The sequence below is a fragment of the Tetrao urogallus genome (assembly GCF_951394365.1).
Source record: "Tetrao urogallus genome assembly, chromosome: 1".
Taxonomy (NCBI): Eukaryota; Metazoa; Chordata; class Aves; order Galliformes; family Phasianidae; genus Tetrao; species Tetrao urogallus.
In genome coordinates this window covers 119066019-119089073 of record NC_136813.1, presented here as the reverse complement: position 1 = coordinate 119089073, position 23055 = coordinate 119066019, and the positions used below count along the sequence as shown (strand labels likewise).

Here is a 23055-nt window from a genome sequence, read left to right as displayed (position 1 = left end):
GTAATCAGAATGTACATTCAATAAGAGCTGGAACTACAATTGTGCAGTGATTTGGTAAGATAAAGATTCTGCCATTTGATTTAATTAAGTAGTAAACAAGAGAACAGAATACGAACTATTGGAAAAGATACTTCAGTTGATCAGCTGATATTTTGTGACTATGAGACCCTTAAAAAAAAAAAAAAAACAACAAAATAAAGCAAGACAACAAAAAAAGCTTTGCTTCCTAGTTAAAGATCAGTACAAACTTCAGAAGAAATAAAAGAACAAATCGAAGTGACAACAGCATGAGTTTCTGCTAGTTTCATGAAGGACGTATGCCATAGACTACTGGTTAAGAATGAAATTCAATGTAACGAATGTAACTAAAAACTCTCTATATGATGTGCTATTTTACACAGCATGGGAAACAGTGTGCACAGCTAGCATATTTATGAATCAAACATGAACCATGCTTCAACTGTAGGACCTGCAGTTCTCAGCTGGAATCAGAGATCAAATATTCATCTAAGATAAAGAAAAAAATATGCATCTTTATCTCAAACGGAAAACCTTCTATAAAGTTATAAATTTAAACAGGCATCCAATTTGTGCAAGTTCCATTGACAGCTAAAGATAACAACAGAAGGGAAAAGGATGAGACATCAGAGACAGTTAGGAAGCCAGATACGTAGTGAATTTTAAATACAGCCATTGTTCCAAGAAGTCTGTTAACGATTCCATGATAAACCAATGAAGATTAGTCCCTACCTGCCTTAATGCTGTCTGTAAGGATTTGTTACATAGCCAAAGGCAAGCTTGAAGAAGCATGGAAGGCTTAACGAATCCGTTTTTATGTTTCATTATGTTCATAGTGTTCCTCATTATGTCTCTTAGCAAATAAAATCACTAGGAATACAATTTTATGGCAAATCAGCTAAGATTTCAGTACATATCATAGTTACAGCTCCCTTCTTCGAGCTCTTATTCATGTGTTTGGATACTTACATATGCTGCTTATAGTTTCTTCTGTTCTTTTTGTCAAAAACACTCCTTAATTTTACAACTACACAAATTAGGAAAACCTATCTAAACATATGTTATTAAAACCTTTTTTATTGAGGTGTTGAAAAATGAAAGAACGACATTTGAAAAGTTTTGTTGTTGGTTTAACTTTGTGTTATTCGCAGTGAAGTTAACCTATGCCATCTTTGGTAACAGCAAGTAAACCAGCGCTGAGTGCTTCTTAAACAGTGATCAGACAAGATTATGTAATCTGCATGCAAATACGTGCATGCACATACATACTACAATGACATGGCAAAAATGCAAAGCAAGAACTCAGAAAGGTATATGGCTGTGATGACATCCCAGCACTAAACAGCTACAAACCACAAGAGCCCTAGGGCATCATTTTTGTCAAAAGCAAACTCGAAATTGTAGTGAAAGAGTTTTGTAACCAAGCAAGGATATAACTGAAGCTTACCTTCAAGCTAAATGTAGCAGCTTTGTTGATCATTAGGTCCTGTACATCTTGAAATGTGCACTACAAAACACACATACATACACATAGGAGAAGGTTTGGATTTAAGTCCTACAAACAATCTTTATAAAAGGTTTGTTTAATCACAGAGCTACAGTATTACAAGCATATTATTATCACACAAATAACTACTTGCAACATATTTTCAAGAACTCAGAACATAAGACTCGTCTTTGAACAAAAACTTACTAATGCATTCACTAAGCAATTTCAGACTCGTAATACTCCCTTACATTGTAAAAAGGCATTAGTGAAGTTTGTTTACAAATTTTTAAAAGCAGATGGACAATCTCTCTTAAATGTTTAACAGCTTCATAAACGTATGCTAGCTTTTCTTTCACCTCTGTCCTTTCACAGTTTGGGCTTTCATGCTGTTGTTTTTGTGAAAGGAAAAAAAGTACCAAAAAGACACAAATATTCAGTTCAGCTTCATTAAACTTAACAGAATTCTATTAAGTACTCAGGATAGATTTGGTTGGCGTCAAAGATAACAAATATCTTTGGATTCCAAGTATTATCCACACAGCTGTCATACAAGTTCACAAAACTTCCATCTCTTGAAGGAGGCCTCATGTATTTTGAATCACCATTGATATAGTCGCCAGTTAATACACGAGCAAGAAACATGACTTTATCTGGTTTGTGCAGATGAGGCTGCAGATTCACACCATGAATTTGGAAAGTATCTCCATGCTTCATATCCTCTTTGCAGAAACGACTGGAATATGATGCATCTCTTGCAAAGTAGGTCCCTTTCAAATAAAAAGTAAATTCTTATTATATTCTTATCATGGTAGGTTAACTTCTAACGAACAAGTAGGTACCAGGATGATGAAAAAGTCTGTTCTTTCCTATTTGTTAGCAATCCAATGACTTTTTCTGACATCATGATAATCCAATCCTATGTTGGCCAACAATGTCAGAGGTATGAATCTATGCTGATGGTATGACATTAGAAGTTGAAAATTCTCACCAATATTCTGTTAAATTCTACTGTCACGTGACAAATGGATGCAGAGCGCAGTCTGACAAAACGGTGACTGACAAGGAAGTGTGTTATGAAGCAAAGGTGTGTCATTGAATTCCTCCATGTAGAAAAAACCTTCCACCCACTGACATTGTTTGCATCTTACTGAATATTTATGGAGACCAAACAGTGGATGTTAGCAAAGCGAAGCAGTGAGTGGTGCATTCCAGCAGTGGTGGCAGCAAAGTTTAAGACAGGCCAAGTTGCAAATGGCCCTGGACAACATGTGCAAGTTTGTCAGGACCTATGGAACGAGGCTGAAGGTGACAGTTTCCTGGATCACATCATTATTGGTGTCATGAGACATGGTGTCACCAATGTGCGCTGGAGTCAAAACAGCATACATGGAGTGATGACACGTGAATTCCCCATTGAAGAAAAAGTTCAAGACACTGCCCTCAGTAGGTAAAGTGATATGGACTGTCTTTTGGAATAGGGAAGGGGGGATCCTTCTGAATTTCCTAGAACCCAGACAAACCATCAACTCTGACCGCTACATCGCGATGCTAAGTTGAAGACTCAAACTCCCAGAGTCAGGCCAGAGAAGAGGACAAACTTTCTCTTGCAAAACGGTAACACCAGGCCCTGTACTAGTTTGAAGACCTTGCTGCACATTGCCAGTCTTGGCTGGACTGTCCTACCATACCCATCATATAGTCCAGATTTGGCACCTTCCTACTTCCTTCTGTTCGGGCCAATGAAAGATGGATTGCATGGGCAGCATTTTTCCTATCAACAACATTATCAAAGCAGCTGTGAAACAGTAGGTCACCTCTACTGGTGTCAATTTTTATGAGTGCAGTATGGAGGCTCTTGTTCATGGCTGGTGACTAATGTTGAAAAATAGTGGTTTGTAGTGAAGAATGTGCTCTATCAAACTGTGTTATTGTGCTCTTTGGATCCGTTGTAGTTTCTATGGAAATAAATAGGAAGCATTACTTTCAGAGCAACCTACAGAACATGAGCAAGTATTTTGCGTGAACATTTTAGCAGGGGGACTTTCCTTGTGAACTACACTGCTTTTGCAGTTCACCCTTCATCCACCCCACTCCCAAGTCCTACCCGACAGTTACACTGATTACATTATTCACTGTATTCTTACTTTCTTCATTTATCTCTATCTTAATTTACATCTTTTACTTGATGTAAAAGCAGAGCGATATTAAATGTCTCTGTAAAAACACAGGAGTACACCACAAAGAACATCCTATAAGGAACACTTAATGTTGAACAGTTCAGACTGCCAAACTGCCATATGTGAAAAAATATTTACCTTTTCCATATACAGCAGCATGCATTCCATTTATTCTCCAGTCAAAGTTATGAATACATATTGCTTCTACAAATTCATTACTGGTGCCATGAAATAACATCTGCTCATTAATAGTTGTCACACCTCTCTTCTTCTTCAGTTGGGCTTTCTTCCTGCAGAGAACATGCAATGCAATATTATAAGCATTTGTACAAAAACAATTAAGTTCCTACTCTGAAAATACTGCAGAGAGGTGACAGACTTAAAACTTCATAAATTTCACCTTTGCAAGTGTCTATATGATTTCATATTTTAAAAGAGATTAGAAGATTCAAGATTCCTTTTATCTTATGAAAAACACCTATGTGAAGCAAAACTTCCGAGCTAAGGGCTACCATCGATGAATATTTGAATATTTTCCAGTCAGTCTCCCTCTGCTGCTGGCTGGTGTTTCTAACAAAGTAAAAAGTCAGCTTCAACTTCTGATTAAATAGAACGCATTTGTTCCAAGAAAAATGTGAATAATCGATTGTCCAAAAACATTTTCTAACAGTCCTTCGCATCTCCAACCAATTGATTTCATAATTTAAAATCTGATAATACAGTAACTGTTAAAACAGACAAATATGTTCTGATGATATTGCAAACAACCATTGAAGCAATGCTCATATTTAAACACGGCCCTTATCAGTGAAAGAAAAAACACTTTTTCAAAACACAAACATAAATAGCAAATCTTTCTCATAGTAGAATATCCGGAGGGTACTGGAAAAACTGGTTCTACATAGTGCAGAAATGCCACAGCAATTTTTTTGTTGTTGATTTGAAACAGAACTCAGTTCTATCTCTAAGAGTTCAGCCACTCTAAAAATCATCTTCTTAGCACTTTTCACCAGCAGAGAAAAACTAATCCAGCAAAACAAAATTAAGCTGATCCACCACCCAAGCAGGCTCTCATACAGCCAGTCCACTCAATAAAGGAGAAACCTAAAGCAAAATTAAATACCTAGTAACATGCTGCTTGTATACATGCCAGCACACAGGCTGTTTCTATATGAGGGCAACAATCTCATGACCAAACATCCTTTGCTACTTGCTCTGCTCCTCTGCAATTCCAAACCGAGATGCATAAATCTACATATGCTAGATCAAGATTAATCCTTTGTTATTTTTGCAATCCCTCATGAGACACCAGAAGAATTTTTAGTGAATTTCAAATGCTGTAATGCCCGCTTTTCTGTAACATAATACACACCAGTGTGTGTAAGCCCATAAAGCCCAAATGGCAGAACACTAACGTATAAAAAGCTGTATTTTACCTCTCAAATGGAGGGACAAGAAAGGCACTTAGACCTCAATTGCATATACATATTTTAGCAACCTTTATTATGCTTTATTAAGTATTTTTGCCATAAAGGAAAAATGTTTTAAAATGCATTTTTCTCCATATACTTTTATGAAGGTAAAAGTACTAAAAAGTATCTTGATTCATAGTTCTATAGCAACACACCTGATGTGTAAAAACTCTTAATGTAATACTCCTCACATATGAAATTCAAATTCTCATTGTCAGTTTTGTACTTTAAAAACATCTTAGCATAACACCCATACCTTCCAAGTTCTTAAGCCATGAATTTGTCTCACTCATTGATTAGCCTGATAAATGTTCTTCAAATTAAATCTGTTCCTTATGTAAGCAAACAAGTTCTCTCCCCACCTCCCCATCCCTGCCCCTATCAACTACACTGGAGACACAGAGGACATTTAAAGTCAGCTTGCTATTTCTTTTCTCAAAAACTGATGTATTGAAATGGTATAAATATATCTACAGAAACTTATTTATAGAAAGGTGACTGTTAAATCACAAGGCCAAGCAAATAAGCCTTAATAATTAAAACTTGATACTAGGAAAGAAGTAGAAAGGGAATTCACTACTTCTAGTTCTTCCAGGCCAACACAACTTAAATTTGAAGAAATGACATGAATTCATGCTAACTGGACATAACTCTGCCCTGTGTTTCATGAAGTTGAGAAATTAGACAAATCACAAATATTCTAATGGCCACTACAAATTCAACACATAAAAGCCAGTAAAGAAAAAAAAAAAAAAAAACTTACTTTTTTTCTCCTTACTTTATTATGAGAAAGTACGGGTCTCTACCATGTGGATATTCTGAACACTCATCACATTTGAACACAGTAAACTTAGACTTGGAGGAGTTACAAAAAAAACACAACAAACTAGTGCCATCCTTGTCAACCCAGCCAAATTATATTGATAGGTTAATAAGTCTACCTGCTGCTATTCTCTCATATTCTTTACCACTTGACCAACAAGTTACTGCTTAAATGCTTGCTATCCTTAAAATCAGTCATGAAACTAAAAAACCTCAGCATCTCATTATTAGGAGAAGCTGACATTTCTACATAGATAGTAATACCTTTGCCTTTTACAATGAAATAAAGATCATATCAAACTATTTACAAAAATACTAGAAATGTCTTTCTCAATATTTTCCAAGAAATTAAAGTTACTTAAAGAGAATGAATACAGTACCAAATGCAGCACAATCATCATTATTTTTTTGAATCTTGGACTAATTAATTTTAATAGGGCTAGAAAGTCAGAGCTTGATTCCCTATGCTAAGGTTATGATTAATTCCAGTCCCACCCCAGAAGCCCTGAAGTTAACAACTGAGTACTTCATGCTTGTGATAGTAAAGACATCCTAGAAAAAAGCTTCTCAAATGACCTGGAGCACTATGCCCAAGCCACCTGAGGAAAAAGAACTGCCAATTGTGCAGCTATGTGCGTAACAGAGGAAACAGCCATTCTCCCTCCTGCTCATATGCTCCCTTCAAGAACTGGAAGGCCTCCAAGAACAAGGCCTTCAAGTACTGGAAGTCTCCCCAGAGCCTTCTCTTTTCCAAACTAAACAAGTTGGAAGCCCAGTTCCCTCAACCTTTTACTCATAGGAGAGGTGCTCCAGCCCTCCAATCATCTTAGCGGTCCTCCTCTGGACCCACTCCAAGAGCTCCACATACGTCCTATACTGGGGGCTCCAGGCCTGGACACAGTACTCCAGATGGGGCCTCACAAGAGCTGAGTAGAGAGGATCAATCCCCTTCCTCTCCCTGCTGGCCACCCCTTTTTTAATGCAGCCCAGAACCACAGTTGGCCTTCCGGGCTGCAAGCGCACACTGCTGGCTCATGTCCAGCTTCTTGTCCACCAGGACCCTCAAGTCCTTCTCCACAGGGCTGCTCTCAAGGAGATCTTCCCCCAGAATTTCAACATATTGCAGTGCATCACTTTCATCTTTGCTACATATATATGTAATACTTATATAACTGCATTATAGTTCTGCCCTTGTAGAAGTCAGTCTTCAAAGTTCTGTTTTCAAGACTGTCAGAGATTGATAAATAAGCAAATAAAGAAAAATAATAAAACTAACACATTTTAATTATATAATAACAAAAGTAACACATTTTAATTATAAAACAATAAAAGTAATTAAGCATTTTTTTACTGAATGCCTTGCTCTGTTAACAATCCTAGAACTGTTGGTTTTAAAAATAATCTCACCTGCAAAAAAACTCCCACAAGTCTAGATTTTGTATTCTCTTTATTCTTTTTATTCGGTGGCTATCCATTGTTTTTCCAAAGAGATTAGAAACTTCATTGTATTCATTTGTTTTCTTTTGCAAAGGAATAAGCTGGAAAAAAAAGAAGTTAGCACAATTACAACATGATGTACTATTTCATTATGTGTTTTCCAACTTGCACCGACTCTTACCTGATACGGCTCCTCAGGATTTACGTTCTCCCAGTGTGAAGGCATAGGGATGGACTCATTTTCACAGATGAAACTTCAAATAAAAAAATGGTAAGAGCACATCACAACAAGGACAAAAAGCATTTTCCTATGAACTCTTTCTCCAAACAACAGAGTATGCATCCCCACCCCTCCTCAAAAATCCCAACCACTTAACACAAAACTACTTAGTGTTTAATACTGAAAAAGCCTGTTGTCAGCAGCTAAGGTCAAAGGTAAAGATCTTACTTTGTGTTCAAATTATGGCTTAGTTTATTACAAACAAACAGTGGTAATATGTTATTACATCATCTGTCCAATAAGAGATACAAAGTTAAATTAAAAGGAATAGTCAGAGATATCTGCAACATCAGGAGAGCAACACTAATCTAGAAACATGAGTGCAGATATAGCCTGAACATTTCTATGTGTCAAGAATTAAAACTACTCTAAGACTCTGAAAACTGGGCCTTCACTGGGCCAGTAATCTGAAGTCACTGTGTTAGATATACATATTAGAAAATTACATTAGATTAGAAAAGAAAAAGAAAAAAAGGTATTTTAAGCATGTACATAGCAACTTTAGGCCTGAAAACAGACAGTAAATGTAGCAATCTTAAAGTGTAGTGTCAGCATGTGAAAAGAGAGTATGCTGATTGAATCAGAAGTATTAAAGGAAATTCTTCATTAAGCATAAAAAGTTGAATTGCAAGATTACTGCATGTACACTTCAGGAAACACACAGTGCAAAACAGCTGACACTTCAAAAAACAAACAAACAACAACAGCAAAAAAAATCCCAGCCCATCCTAAATGCCAATGTTAAGTGATTGCTACTACATTTCTTATTAAAAATGTCAAAGTTCTTTTAAAAAATACAACCAGATAATAATTCAAAACTGAGATTTTGTTTAAAAAATATTTAGAAAAAGTAACCCACAATAGAGGTGGTCAATTTTATCTGTAGCACTATCACTGAGTATGCTAGCTTTTATTGACTATCAGATTACATCAGAAGAGCATTACATCATCACAATGTTCCTTCTAACTAATTTAGGAAGTCATTGTTACACTGGAACAAACTACTCCATTTCTTTCTGCTGCTGTTCCTCCAATTCTCCAACCAGCAATTCTGATTTTACAGGTTAGTTACTGCAAGGGAATCCAACAGTTGAAGTCAGGTACAAATTTATGCAGCTTGCAGAAGGATATCAGTATTCAGTATGTCTTGCCTCTCCCACTACAAAATCCTTATTTTCTCAATAAATAAAGAAATAAATAAATGAAACCTTTTGTTATTCTCCCTCTAAAATTTCTTCCTTTTTACTTGACTTGCTTTCTCACATTTTCAAATTGTTTGACAAAGAAAGTAAATAAATATAGACAGTCCACATAAAACATATTTTTGTTTCATTTTCCTTTGAAAACTCAGAATTAAAATCAAAATCAGGATTAAAATCAAAATCAGGAGGTTTCATTTTATTTCCTTACCTGAAAGCACTGATAGAAAAGGGAGCTCGCTTTATTGGACGTTGTTTAAGGGTAGTTAAGTTGGTTTGTTTCATCTCTGAGCATAAAACAAGAGTTAGGATAAATGTTTCTGGACTTCATCTATAGCACATGGACATTCAAGAGTCTGTTTTTTTTTTTTTTTTGTTTTTTTGTTTTGTTTTTTTTTTTTCCAAACAACATTACTACATCAAAAGCTGCTTGAAAGGAATTCATATTTCAACAATTAGTAAATCAACATCGTAGATAAAAAAAACTCAAAATACTGGCCTCAGTATTAAGCATTATTTATAAGAGTTGACAAAAATTGCAAATACTACACAAAGCAAATGAAGTGGTATATCTGACATCTTTGTTATTTAAGTTAACCCTATGAATATACATACCTGAAAAGTCTAGTGTGTAGTTAAATTTTGCAGTAGTAAAAGAAACAGAACCATATGGGTTTGTTCTGAAGCTCCTTTCAATATCTTCACTGCTAACTGAGCAATGACTATTTGAATCAGTCTTCAAAATAAACGAAAAAGTACATTTAGATGTTTTCAGCAATAAGTTGTTTGACATACAAAAGTCACAAGTAATATAACTTTGTAGTTACCTGAAACATATGCCATTTACCACACTCAGCCAAATAAAACCAGCCCCACTGAGTATCAGAGGTATCCATCTCTTCAACTGAACTTTCCACCTTTGGAAAAAGGTCTTCAGATGTTCTTTGAAACATTTCCTGAAATATTCACACGCATATAAAGTTTTTTGTGATACTCTTTGTGAAAGTACATTATTTGAGAAATTCATTAAAGAATAAAAAAGAATAATAATAAAAAAGTGAATTTACAACTCTTAAATAAAAAAAAAAACAACATGGTTTGGGTACTTTCCCTTTTACAGAGGAAATGTCTCTATTTTCTACTTATTCAGTATTATCCCTTATGTTAGTTAAACATTTTTAAAGCTAACTCTTTCTCATATGTCCATAAGCATGCCCAGCCAGAAGAGAGCTTTATGCTTTAACATATCAAAGAAAGGTACTACATTTTATACTGATAACCCTATGACAAGCTATTCTTATAATGCAACAGGGTCAAAGGTACTACTTAGGAATAAGGTGTTGGGGTTACATGATAACTTGACAAAAACATCTACTAGATACTCACCAGGCATAAATAGATCATACCGGATGTTGAGATGTTACAAAAAAAATAAAACACTAGAGTCCATGGTGCACTGCTCCTCAATACTGCTTAACTTAAAAAAGATACAACAAAATTACCTGGCACTCTGTTCTGGTACAGTGGTTCACAATGGAAAAAAAAACAGAGGCTTTCATACACACTATTACCACCATGGTGAGGGTTCTTCAGGATGAGGGGAAAAAAGGACAGGGGAAGAGTCACAACACAGGTCTATAAAATTATGGCAAAACTGAGTAGAGAATAACTGATGACATTTTCTTTCTACATGAAAACCATACATCAAAGTTTGCATGTGTTAAGTTCACAACAATCTAAAGAGAAACTTCTTCATAACAGAGATGGCAAACTATGATATTTCTTTCCACAGCATGCTGTGGATATTGCAAGTTTATGTGAGTTTAAAAAGTAGCTAGGCAAGTTCACGCCCACCAACAGCTATGCCAGTATACCTTTAGAATAATCCTAGTCAGTTCCCTTCCTCGTTCAACAATAAAATCCTGAAAACCCTGAAAGTACTTGACTTTAATTACATATATATCTTAACATACCAGGTCCATGCTTGAACCCCCCCAGACATCAAATAAGAAGCACTGGGGGAACTTTCAGAGGAAGAAGTATGACCTCCTCCCAGAAAGTACTAGCAAATCATCTGGACAAACTGCTTAACCATGACTGGCACTCTTCCCAACAGTTTCCTCAACTTAACTTTCTCTTTCAAGAAGTAGAACAATGCACTCTAGTATAAATAAGTTAAATAAAGTACAGTTAACATCCTGAATGCTTTAGTTCTTTCCTGAACACTTCAACCCAGGAAAAGGTACAGAGCAACCTGAAGAATGCATACTAGAATCTACAAGTAGGCACCAACTGGCCAGTTCTGCTGAGGCAGGAGTTCAGTGCAGAAAACTGCTAGCACCACCCTGCCTTATTTGCTCTCTGTGGTTGTTGCAGAAACAATCCTAGAAGCCTCCTCATGGACACAGCTCTGCATCTCAAATGAGGAATGATTGTTCATCGTCATAAGCTTCAAAGGACTATAAAAACATAAACAGATACCAGGGGAATCAGAGACAGATCTTCTCACAACATCTCTAATATGCAGAATTTGTGAGCAAATCTACTTAAGAACAAAAGGAAGCATGCAAATCTACCTATATGAACAGTTACCTCAAGCTTAAGCAAAATATACTAAAGGTACATCATCTATGTGGCAAAAATACTTTGTAACAGTAAGAAAACCATTCTCTGTTCCATTCTTCACAACAATACAAAGCCATAGAGCCTACATTCACTTGGTATTAAAGCACAATTGGCCAAGATCTTTTGATGATCAACTTCCACCTTCAACTTGATTCTTCTGATGAAATGAATATCTGGCCCTGTTCTCTTCTACAGGCTGATGTACTGTAGTGTACACACATTTTTACAGCTAAGAGGAACACAATTTAGACTTTTTGGGTAAACTTTGGTTTCCTCATATTTCTACCAAAACTGTCAAATCGCAGCTACATGCCAACATTAGTTCAGGGCCTTGAATTTAATCATTCAAATCAGTACTGGCTTTCAAAAAAAGTTATGAACACTGAAGATATATTCACCCAGACAATTTTATGCATCTGGAAGGAACACAGCTTCCAGAATAAACTACTGATGAAAGACATAAGTACTCCCACAATTTTAAAAATTCAGACCATAGGCACTACCTTTAGACAGGAAGTACAGGGTAAACAAGTAGATTCCAGATACTTACTAAGTAAGGAAGAATGACCCAAATCTATAAACACAACAGAATGCTGTTCTCAAAAAAGATATAAATGCAAAATGCTTGAAGAAAATTACTCAGCTTATCGATGAATTTAACCACCATGTACACACGATTTATAAGGCACATGTAACTTTTTGTCCAAAAGCTATGAACACATGCATCGTGAGCAGAAATATGTCACCAGACTTTCTGGATGACAGGATGTCAAGTATCAAAGATGCAGCAATGAGAATTTTATTAGCAATGCTATTTCTAACAAAAGTCAATTCCCATTAATATCAATTTTAAAAATGACCCCAGGTATGCCATAAACATCCTAAAGGCAACACTACTACTTTTGACAACAAAATTCTCCTTCTAAAGAGAACTCACTTGTGTGTTGTGCTACGACTAGTGTGGCTTTATTATTACTGCTAACCCAATTTACCTATTAGTTCTTTTAAGCTTGAATAAGCATGTTTTATGGCACATCTAGATGGGCTGCTTTCTATTGGTGTCCTTTTGGCAGATTATACTTTATTGTTGAAAGCTGCTTTGCCTACAAACATTATCTAATGCCCTGATGTGAACACATGCACCATAGCCTGTGGCCTCTCAGGAAACACGGTACGTGATCGGGTGACTTATAATTAAATAAGAGTTCAGGGCTGGGAAGTGGAAGTGAGGAGGTAGAATTGCATTAGCACAAGTACAGGGAACACCACGTGATAATCTCCGGAGCACTATCACCATTTCTCCCGTTACAGTACAGAGAGGCACTACTGAAAGGGAGAAAGCATTAACCCACACACGGCACCACTATCTCCCCATTTGTCTCCCGTGTTCTCCCGAAAAATGGAGAAGATGGCGGCCTATACCACCATCCCCTCTTCCCCGACGTTGCAACGCTGTCGCTCCCCACGCCTGCGGCGGGTATGATGGAGTGAGGCAGGGCCGGCCAGGAAACGGCAGCGCGTAGCGAGGAGGCGGGTGAGGAACATATGGAAAGGAGCGGCCATTTCCCACGTCCCCCTCCCGCGCGCACTCACCGCATCTGCCGCCCACCCCGAGCTCGCTCCCCACATGTTGGCCGGAGAGTGGGGAGGAGTGTATGTGTTGGGGGAGGAGGCGGGGAAGAAGGAAGCAGGCCAAGCGTAGCAGTGCAGGTCACGTCACTGCTTACACTCCAGACGCTTCCGTTACCGAAGGCAGAAGAAAAGGGAGGGGCAACAGTTGTTACTGGCAACGCTATATCGGATCGTCACAGAGAGGCGAGGCCTGGTATGCAAATTTTTAGCGGAGTAAGCGGGATTGAAGTAATAGGCAAGGGAGCGGTTGTGTTTGATTTTGTATCGTGCCATAAAGAGACAGGGCAGTGAGTGGCGCTGGGTGAAACTGTGGCTTTGCAAGCGGCTGTATGGGCTGGTCTGGAGCAGCTGTGTGACACTGGTTTGTCAGCTGTAGGTTGTTTGGCGGTCTTTTAACTACCTTCTGATGTTTTCTTTAAATTATTGGCTGTATTTGTGGATAGGAAAGGGGCTTCCTCTCTGCAAAGGATTTTTCACAGCCCATAATTTTCCTTATGAGCCTTTATATGTATTCTTCGCACGTGGCATTTTAATGGACTCATACTGTGTCACCATCAGGTAAGGCAGCAAAAATGGCAGCTCTAAGAACATTATCTAATGAAAATAACAATAAAAGCTGCAGCCTATTGCATTACCCATCAAGTGGACCTTCGGAATTTGAAAAATGGACACTCTGTGGGCAGCTTTACCCTATAATCAAGTTGTAGAAGTGGCAGCAGCTCTAGGAAGGACTTCTGGTAAGAGGACATATTCATACATGTGCCTTACCCCTTCAAGGGGTCCTTCAAGGGAAAGCCCTAGGATGAGAGCTGCTGAGTGGAAGAGCTGTCACTGACCAATCCATAGATGTATTCTGCAGTCTTTGGAAATTGTGCTGGAAGCTTCCAGATAGGCCATTGTGTCATCTGAAATCTGGGAAGAAAACTCTCCAACTCCACTATGGTGTTAGAAAGGAGCATTCCTTTATTCCTCACAATACAGTAACATACCAGGTGACTTGACAAGAAAGTGCACCCTCTTAGAGTTCAGTTTCTACATTTGAGCAGCTAATACATGCTATGCAGTACATTAGCATACACATTCATTCTTTTTCAAGAACGCATAAATATGTGCTAATATCCCTTTGGGCATGCTCAGTGGTATCTAGGGTAATTTAGTACCCACCTGCTTCTTCCCCTCTTTTCACCATCAGCTTAATCAGTGAAGCCTTTGGCTCACTTCCATCCACTTTTCCCCAGTTTGGAAGATTTTCATTGCTTATTAGGCCATAGTGAGCCACTTTTTAAAAAATCAGTGTATGTGGAACACAGTGAAAATGTCCTTTGCACATTCTGAAGCAAAAGATAGAAGTATTCTATTGTGACTCCAGTACTTCTTGTGAGGCAAAATCATAGAGGCAGAAGATAAAAGTAATCTGTTATGTCCCCAGTGCAAAATTATTGAGGGAAAACAAGACTGTTCACCCACTAAAGCTGACACGGAAAGTTAGAACTATCACTTATGAATTCCTTTTGCTAAACTAATATATTGGTTCTTAAACTAATGTATTAATCCCTATTGCTAAAAAAAAAAACAACCTATATCAAATGTTGTAATATTGTGCAATGTTTGTAAAGTATGTCCTGCTGTGAAGGATTTTCATTGAGCTACTGTTGTAGATTAACCTCAGTATTCAGCCAAGAACCACACAGCTTCTTGCTAGCTTCTCTGCAATGTGATGTGGAAGAGAAAGGGAAGAGTATATGTGTGAGAACTTGTAGGTTGAGATAAAATGTGTAAAATGTATGAAAGAGTTTGATGGATAAAGCAAAAGCTGTGTTCACAAAGCAAAGCAAGATGAGGAATTCATTTACTATTTTTCACTGGCAGGCAGATGTTTCCAGCACAGCAGCGCACACCATGCATATCAGTTTCTTGGGAAGATAATGTCCTCGTCTTACATCTCCCTGCAGCCCCATTCCTCTTCCTTTCATCTAGCTTTAACAGCTGAATATGGTGTTTTACAGTATATAAATTCCCCTTGCCAGTTTGGATCACCTATACTGGCTATTTTCCCTCCCAGCTTCTCGTGCACCCCCAACCGTCATGCTGGAAGGATGGTGAGAGAAACAGAAAAGACCTTGGTGCTGTGTAAGTGCTTAAGTGCTGTTAAGAAACAACTGAAACATTAATGTATTATGACCACTCTTCTGATCACAAATCTAAAGCATAGCACCATACAAGCTTTGCTGAAGAACATTAACTCTATCTCAGCCCAAACTGGTACAATGGAAAGACAAAAGCAGCAAAGGATGGATTTAAAATCGTAAAATCGTAGAATCATTAAGGTTGGAAAGGACCTCTGAAATCACCTAGTCCAACTGTTCACCTATCACCAATATTTCCCACTAATCCATGTCCCTCAATACCACATCTACATGTTTCTTAGACACCTGCAGTGACAATGACTCCATCACCTCTGTGGGAAGCACAGTGCCTGACTCCTTATTCTAAGAAGAATTTTTCCTGATGATGAGTTTCTTATATTCTAAGGGAGTGTCGGGCAGATAAGTGTCAAGATTCTGGCTGACCTCACCTTTGAGATAAAAAGTTATTTTTTCTGAGTTAAAAGATTGAACAGCACCTCATGAATCACTGAGGGTATTTCACTACAATGAATGCGAGGCTTCAAGAATGAAGCAATTTTCCAAGGATTATCACCTTACCTGTTGCAAAATACATTTTTTTTTCTTTTTTCCTTTTCTTTCTTTTTTTTTTTTTTTTTTTTTTTTTTTGCTTTTTGTGTAAAATATAAATCTTTTCTAGGTATAGACCTAGATCTTTCCTAGGCTGAGAGAGTCACGTACCATTAAGCATAGTATATCATAATGACATCAAGGTCTAAGACAAATAGCTGAAACACAATGAGACAAAGTCAGAGAATTAGATAATGTCAAGAGCAGAAATCTGCCAACACCAGTGTAGTTTTTGAGGTGTGATGCAAATGACGAATGAGGCTGCTCCCTCGACATTTAGTGACTAAAGTTTGCTCCTCACTCTACTCTGCTTGTGTTTATAGAATAGTTTTTCTGTGCCCTGTTGTCCATACCATGTCTGCACTGAACTCTGTCAATCTAAAATTTCAATAGAAAGGTTAATTCTACATTTGGGGAAAAGAGGCTTTCCAACAGGTTGGTGCACTCCTTTCCTACCATTCATTGCAGCACCCTAAGAAAAGAATGCAGGTATTATCAACCTTGTTCAATGCCAGGAGAGGGTATTTCTGTTCAACTCAACCCTAGTGAATAACATTCATGTGGGGAATGGCTTCTTTGTGTAGGCTCTCTTATCTCTGCTCCCAGTTTTGGGCAAAGACTTTTCTGAAGAAAAAAATCTTGTGTCTAATTATATTGTGCAGCAGAAGCTACTGTGGGCAGTTTCTTCTCTGCTTGGGTAATGGAGTGAGCAAGATTGAAGTGATCACAGAAAATCCTACTTTGCAAACTGTGGCACTGGGTTGTCTGGGAACTCTGAAGAGCAGAGCCACCCATAGGAAAAAGCAAAATTAATTCCCATGTCTCTGCATTATATGTCCTCATGGTTCTCGAGTTTCTTGTCGGAAGTATCTTTCCTACTTTCAGATCCAATAGGTCTCTCTGAAAGCCCTTATCAGGGAACATCTAAACAGACTGGACATATATTCATTCATGGGACCTGCTGTCATGCAGCCACAAATACTGAAGGAGCCAGATGATGCAGTTGCAACACTACTCTCAGTTTTCTTTGGAATGCCGTAATGATCCTTAGTCCTTCCTAAGGACTAGAAAAGAGCAAATCTCAAGAAAAGCAAGAAAGAGGATCCAAGGAACAAAAGACTAGTCTGCCTGGCGCTGACTCTGGGAAAGGTGATAGAACAAATCCTTATGGAAATTATTTTCAATAATATGAAGGTAATTGGCATTTGTTCACATTGACTTCCAAAGAGATATCAAGTCTGATCAAATTCTGCAGTGAAACAATTTGCTTCCTAATGAGAGAAACTGCCTGAACTGCTGAGCTTAAAGGGTTGCTACCAGTGGCATAAGGGCCATGCATATGGTTAAGAGATTAGAGCATCTGACATGTAAAGAGAGTGAGAAATCTGAAATTATTTAGCTCAAGAATAGAAGGTTTGTAGAGTCAAATCTAGCAGCTTGTATAAATACCTGATGGTGGGGGTAGAGCAAGGAATATAGAACCAAATTCTTGGTGGCATCTAGTGAAATGATAAGCAACAATGGACACAAATAAAAATACAGGAAATTTCAATTCAACATAAGAAAAACTACCCTTACTTTGTGTATGATCAATTGTGGTCACAGGTTGTCTAGGGAAGCTGCAGTTTTCATTTTTGGAGCTATTCAAAATCTTTCTGGACAAGGCTTATGCTTGGAGAAATGAAGTTGGGCTAGATTTCCAGAGATCTATTACAACCTCGGTCATTCTGTGAAAGGTTCTCAGTGCATCCTTGAAACTCTCCCCAAATTCTTCCTTTTGCTATTACTGTCCTTTACATGAATATTAAGGAGTTGGTGTTCCAGAGTTGGAATGATCACATCCTGCAGCTCATCTTCCTCTTTAGTATTTTCACACAATAAAAACAGCAGTGTCTCCCCTTTTCCCCAGCTTCTCTTGGTGTAGCTGAGCCAAATCCTGTCTTTGGTGCCTACACTTTTGGTTTCCTCATTTGCACTCAAGGGACCTCAGATTGCTATCAGTGTGATTCCTCTTCCCAGAGTCCCTCTGGCACCAATTTGTGCATGTCAAGCACATCTTCCCTCTTCTTTATATACCTCTTCACTGTCCCCTACTTGGCTCCATTTGGAGGTAAATATTGGTGCCAGCATTGTTTATTAACAATGGACAGTGGGATGGAGTGCTCCACAGCAAGTTCATGGACAATTTCAAATGGGTGGGGAAGGTGGTCCATACACTGGAGGGGAAGGCTGCCATGTAGCGAGCTCTCACAGACTGAAGAAAAGGGTTAACAGGAATTTTCTGTAAGAACAGGAAGTTTCAGTAAGAGCAAATGTATGAAATTCTGAGGCTGGGGTGGGATAACCCCATCCTACAGTACAGACTGGGGGCCAATCTGAAAAAAAGCATCTTTACAGAAAACAACATCAGAAATCTTTTTAGAGTTGAATGTGACTCAGCAGTATATCTTATTGATGAACAAGCCAATATTAGCAAAAGGGTAGACAGTGCAACAAGGGAAATAATTTATTGTCCTCTATTGGTTTTCTACTAGAACTTTAGTACTTGTTCCCAGTTTTGGGCTTCCCAGCAGAAGAAAAAACTAACATACTGGTGTGGGTCCAATGGCATGCCTTTAAGATAATTTGGGGGCTGCAATGCTGTCCCAGTTATCTCATACAGACATACCAGGGAAAAATGAGAGTTGAATTTGCTCTTAGGAAGAAAGGGGGAATCTCACTTGCAGTCTTCAGTTAACTAAGTAGAAAGTGTGGATAAAACAGAGCTGGGCTTTTCTCACATGTGTAGAATGAAATGATGAGAGCTATTGGACTAAGTCAGATAATGGAAAATTCCAGTTAGCTATTAGGATATTTATTTTAATCATTAATGTGGTCAAAGGCTAGGACAGGTTCCTTAGAGAGGTTGTAGGTTCTTTGTTGATGGTGTTATTCCTCGCTTGACTGGCTAAGGCCCAAAGCAGCCTGGTGTAACTTGAAAAATGTTAATTTTCATAGATTCCTTTTACCTTAAAATGTGTGTGATTTTTAAATTTTCTGTTGTCATATGCATGTGTGCACCAGTGCTTTCCTGGATCCACTAAGCTGTAGATTTAGTTTCTTATCATCCAGATCTCTCCTTCCTATAGGGTCTAGAAAGTAGCTTAGTCTACAGAATATAGCAAGAGTAACTATCCATATCTAGTGAGTACAAAACATTGTTCCAATGTCTATAAACATAAGGAGCCAGAACAGCTCTGTTTCCCAGCCTGGCAAAGTGATGTCCTTGCAGTACTGCAGAGGCATTATCCCTGAGCCATCTGGTGATGGCTGAGCAATGCGTTTACAGCAGTACAGAGTCTTATAGAAATGATGCGGGAAAGGATCCCCACATGAGATTTGGAAAATGGTGACACAAGGCCTCCTTACGCAGGTCCAAGCACAGAACATGACAAATCCTGTTCAGTTTCCAAGTAGAGACTAACCACAAAGAAAACTGGAAGTCATTGTCTCAAGGTTCTGCCAAAGGCTCCTTCTGCGCTCGTCACAGCCTCAACCAACCTACCCAGGTCTCTCTCGCACTAAGACATCCTCTGCATACTTTCAGAGGCTGTTTGAGGCTATTTGTTTGTTTCCATTCTGCCCTAAGCATACACTGCTTAGGTTCTTCTAATCTCCTATTTTCTTTGCCTTCCAATGGTATTCTCTTCTTTGAGGGTTCTTTTAAAATCTCTGTTTTTTCATGGTCTCTGTGAGTCTGCTCTCTGCTCTGCTTGCATTCTTTCATTTTTGTGCTATGTTTTTTCACCTTGTTAAGGATATTGTATGCTATATCTTTGCAGCTATTTTTTTCCATCTTTCTCAGACTAGTCTCTGTTATCCTTCACATTTGCAGGCTTTATGCTATTTTCTTACCTTTTCTGAGACTTCACTGATGTTCTTTCACTCTCTATTCTAGATCCTTAGCCTCTGCAAGGCTACTCTGTATTCTCTTGGACTCTTTCAACCTCTTCACTGCTTTCCTAGCCTCTCTAAAGCTGCTATGGCTCCTTTTAAGGCTTTTAGTCTGTTTTTTCCCCTTTCTAAGCTGACTTTGAAGCACTTCCCGTCTTTTTACAGCTTATTTTTTCCTCACCTTTCTGAAGCTCATGTGGGTTTTCTGGGGCTGTTCCAGACTGTCTTCAAGATTCTTGGCTTTTCAGCAGCTACTTTTCTTTCTCCTGGGAGAAAGCCTCCCTACTTTTTAATTCCCCACTCCTGGGCTATTCTCTGCATATTCTTCTTTCTTAGCAGTTGCAGTGGTACTCTCTCTAGTGCTACTGAACTTTCAGAATCTCTGTTGCTTTCTTGTCATCTCCAAGGTCTGAGTTGTATTCCCCATGGTTCTTTTTTTGCCTTTCTACAATTATTTTTCTGCCTCTTTGACGCTACATTGTGTTCTCTGAATCTTTTACAGAGTATATTTGATACTCCTCTTGGGGTTCTTCCAAGCTTTATGTCTTTTTTGTTTTGTTTTCCTCTAAAAACCCTTGGGTACTCTGGAGATCCTTTCATCTCTGTGATGCTTTATTATTATACCTGAGGCTCCTCTGTATTCTCTGGGTGGGTCATTCGTCTTGTTGATTTCTTTGGCCTTTCTGGCACTGCAACATTCTATTCCCTCTGGAACTTACAGGCTTTTTTACTTTCCATTAGACTACTTCATTTCTCTGACCCTCTTTCAGACTCTTGCTTTGTTGACTTCTGCTTGTTTTCATTGTTTTGTATGGGCTTTGCAAACACTTGGGGGACTATAATGTGATCTTTGTCTATCTCAGTATTTCATCAGTTCTTCTGGTTTCTATGAGACTTCTGGCTATCTTTCCATTATTTTCTCCTCTCTGAGTCTACTCTTTATTCTCTGGGACACGTACAGATTGTTTTCTATATTGTGAGGTTCTCAAAAACAATTTGCTGAGCTTTGCAGTCCTTTCACACCTATTTCTCTTTTATTAGAATATTCTCTTGGAGGAAGATGAGATAGGATGAGAGAGACAGACATGATCTTTTCAGAAATGCACCAGCTTGAGGACCTTAGCTGCAGGTAGAGTCTGTTCTTAATAGAATGTAAGTGCAACTTCTAGGGAAGGCAAAGAATGAAAGGCATTGACTTCTGGCATTGAGAGGAAGGGTCCACCTACAAGTTTAAAACTACAGCGTTCGCTTCTCTTAAAAATGATGATGAGCTAGTTATGCTTTCATGTGAAGTATCTGGGTGAGAATCATGCAAGATCTCCAGCAAGAAGTGGTAAGTAACAGTAGTGTGCAACTTCCTTCTGCAGTCGACAGGCCAATCTGATAACCTGGCTTATCATCTAGAGAAGATTGCTGTTTGGATGTGGGACGTTGTTGTGAGAGTATGTCCAGCTTTGTGATTCTTACTCCCTGCTATTTCTTCCATGTGGATACCAATGATATTGCCTGGGGCAACTCTGACTACAGCATGGTGTCCAACCTCTTGGCTTGCCTCAGCCAAAATGAGTGAAGAGGAATTGCTTTGGGATGCATACAAAATATAATTAATGTAGATAAGTTGTAAAACCTATTTTAAATATATTTTTATTAAAATGTGAAAAGGAGCAACAAAAACATAAAATTCGTGGGATATTTTACCTTGTTTTTGTGAAATTTATGCATTAATGTCTGGTTGGAAAAGACTTTGAAGATCATTGAGTCCAACCACAACCTAACCATAATACCCTAACTCTAACAGCCCTCCACAAAGTCATGTCCCTGAGCACCACATCCAAATGGTTTTTAAACAGATCCAGGGATGGTGGATAGCATCACATCAATAAATGACATGAATAAAACATGATTATGAAATGAGGGATGTTCCCAGGACAATCTATAGCTAATGCATCAAAATATATGAAATTATATGACTTAACTTGAGCTTTCCAAAATTTATTTTGAACACTGCTATAGTTTGAAACATAGCACAGTAAGTTGATTTTCACCTTGAAGATGCATGTTTAGTTCATTTAGATGATCAGTTAAATCCACCAAAAGTTCTAAATCTGTGAGCCATTTACTCCCCCAGTTCCCACCTAGAGGCCCAGGGATGCGAGCTTCAGGAATGTGAGAAATACAAGAATCCTGGCTGCCAGTGAAGACCTATTCTCATATTTCTCACATCCCTGAAGCTTGCATCCCTGGGCCTCTAGGTGGGAACTGGGGAGTAAATTCCCCCACTGTAAAGGCAGAACAAGTCCAAGAACACCTCATGAGACTGAATGTATACAGCTCAATGAGACTGAATGACATGCAAACCAGGAATCCAAAGTAGATGGCTGATGTGGTTGCTGAGCCGCTCTCCACCGTATTTGAAAAGTCATGGCTGTTGGATGAAGTCCCCAGGGACTGGTAAAAAGGAAACATAACTACCATTTACAAGAAAAGAGGAAAGAGGACCTGGGGAACTACAGGCCAGTGAGCCTCACCACTTTGCCTGAGAAGATGATGGAACAGATCATCCTAGAAAACATGTTAGGGCATGTGGGAGATGAGCAGGTGATCCAAGATAACCAGCATGGCTTTACCGAGACAAGATCATGCCTGACCAAACTGGTGGACTTCTATGACGGAGTCATGACACCAGTGGACGATGGAAGATGACCAGTGTCATCTACTTGGATTTGTGAAAGGCCTTTAACATGGTCTTTAATATGACACCACATCCTTATCTGTAAATTGGAGAGATATGGATTAGAGGGGTGGGCTATTCGGTGGATAAGGAATTGGTTAGAAGGCCATAGACAGAGGTTTGGGTTGAATGTCACTATGTCCGGGTGGATGCTGTTGAGAAGCAGTGTCCCCAGGAGCCTATCCTGGGACCAGTGCTCTTCAACATCTTCATCAGTGACATTGATGACCAGCTCAAGTGCACCCTCAGCAAGTTTGCCAATAACACTACGCTGAGTGGTGCAGTTGATAGATTAGAAGGAAGGGGCACCATCTAGAGGGACCTCAACAAACTTGAGAAATGGGTCCATGTGAATCTAATGAAGTTCAATATAGCAAAGTGCAAGGTATTGCACTTGAGTAGGAGTAATCCCAGATACGTATGCAAGCTGGGAGAATAACTCCTTGAGAAAAGCCCTGTGGAGAATGACCGGGGAGTCCTGGTGGATGAAAAACTGAACATGACC

General features: G+C 38.6%; 1 protein-coding gene across 1 annotated transcript; it reads right to left on the bottom strand.

Moving 5' to 3' along the window:
• Window positions 1-1960: 1960 nt before the first annotated feature.
• On the bottom strand, window positions 1961-13148 carry PARP11 (poly(ADP-ribose) polymerase family member 11; the record flags this gene model as incomplete). Its single annotated transcript, XM_079535647.1, has 8 exons — window positions 1961-2274; window positions 3823-3974; window positions 7386-7516; window positions 7597-7669; window positions 9106-9181; window positions 9510-9630; window positions 9722-9850; window positions 13113-13148. 8 exons carry the CDS (start codon window positions 13146-13148, stop codon window positions 1961-1963), a joined length of 1032 nt encoding a protein of 343 aa, XP_079391773.1.
• Window positions 13149-23055: the final 9907 nt, after the last annotated feature.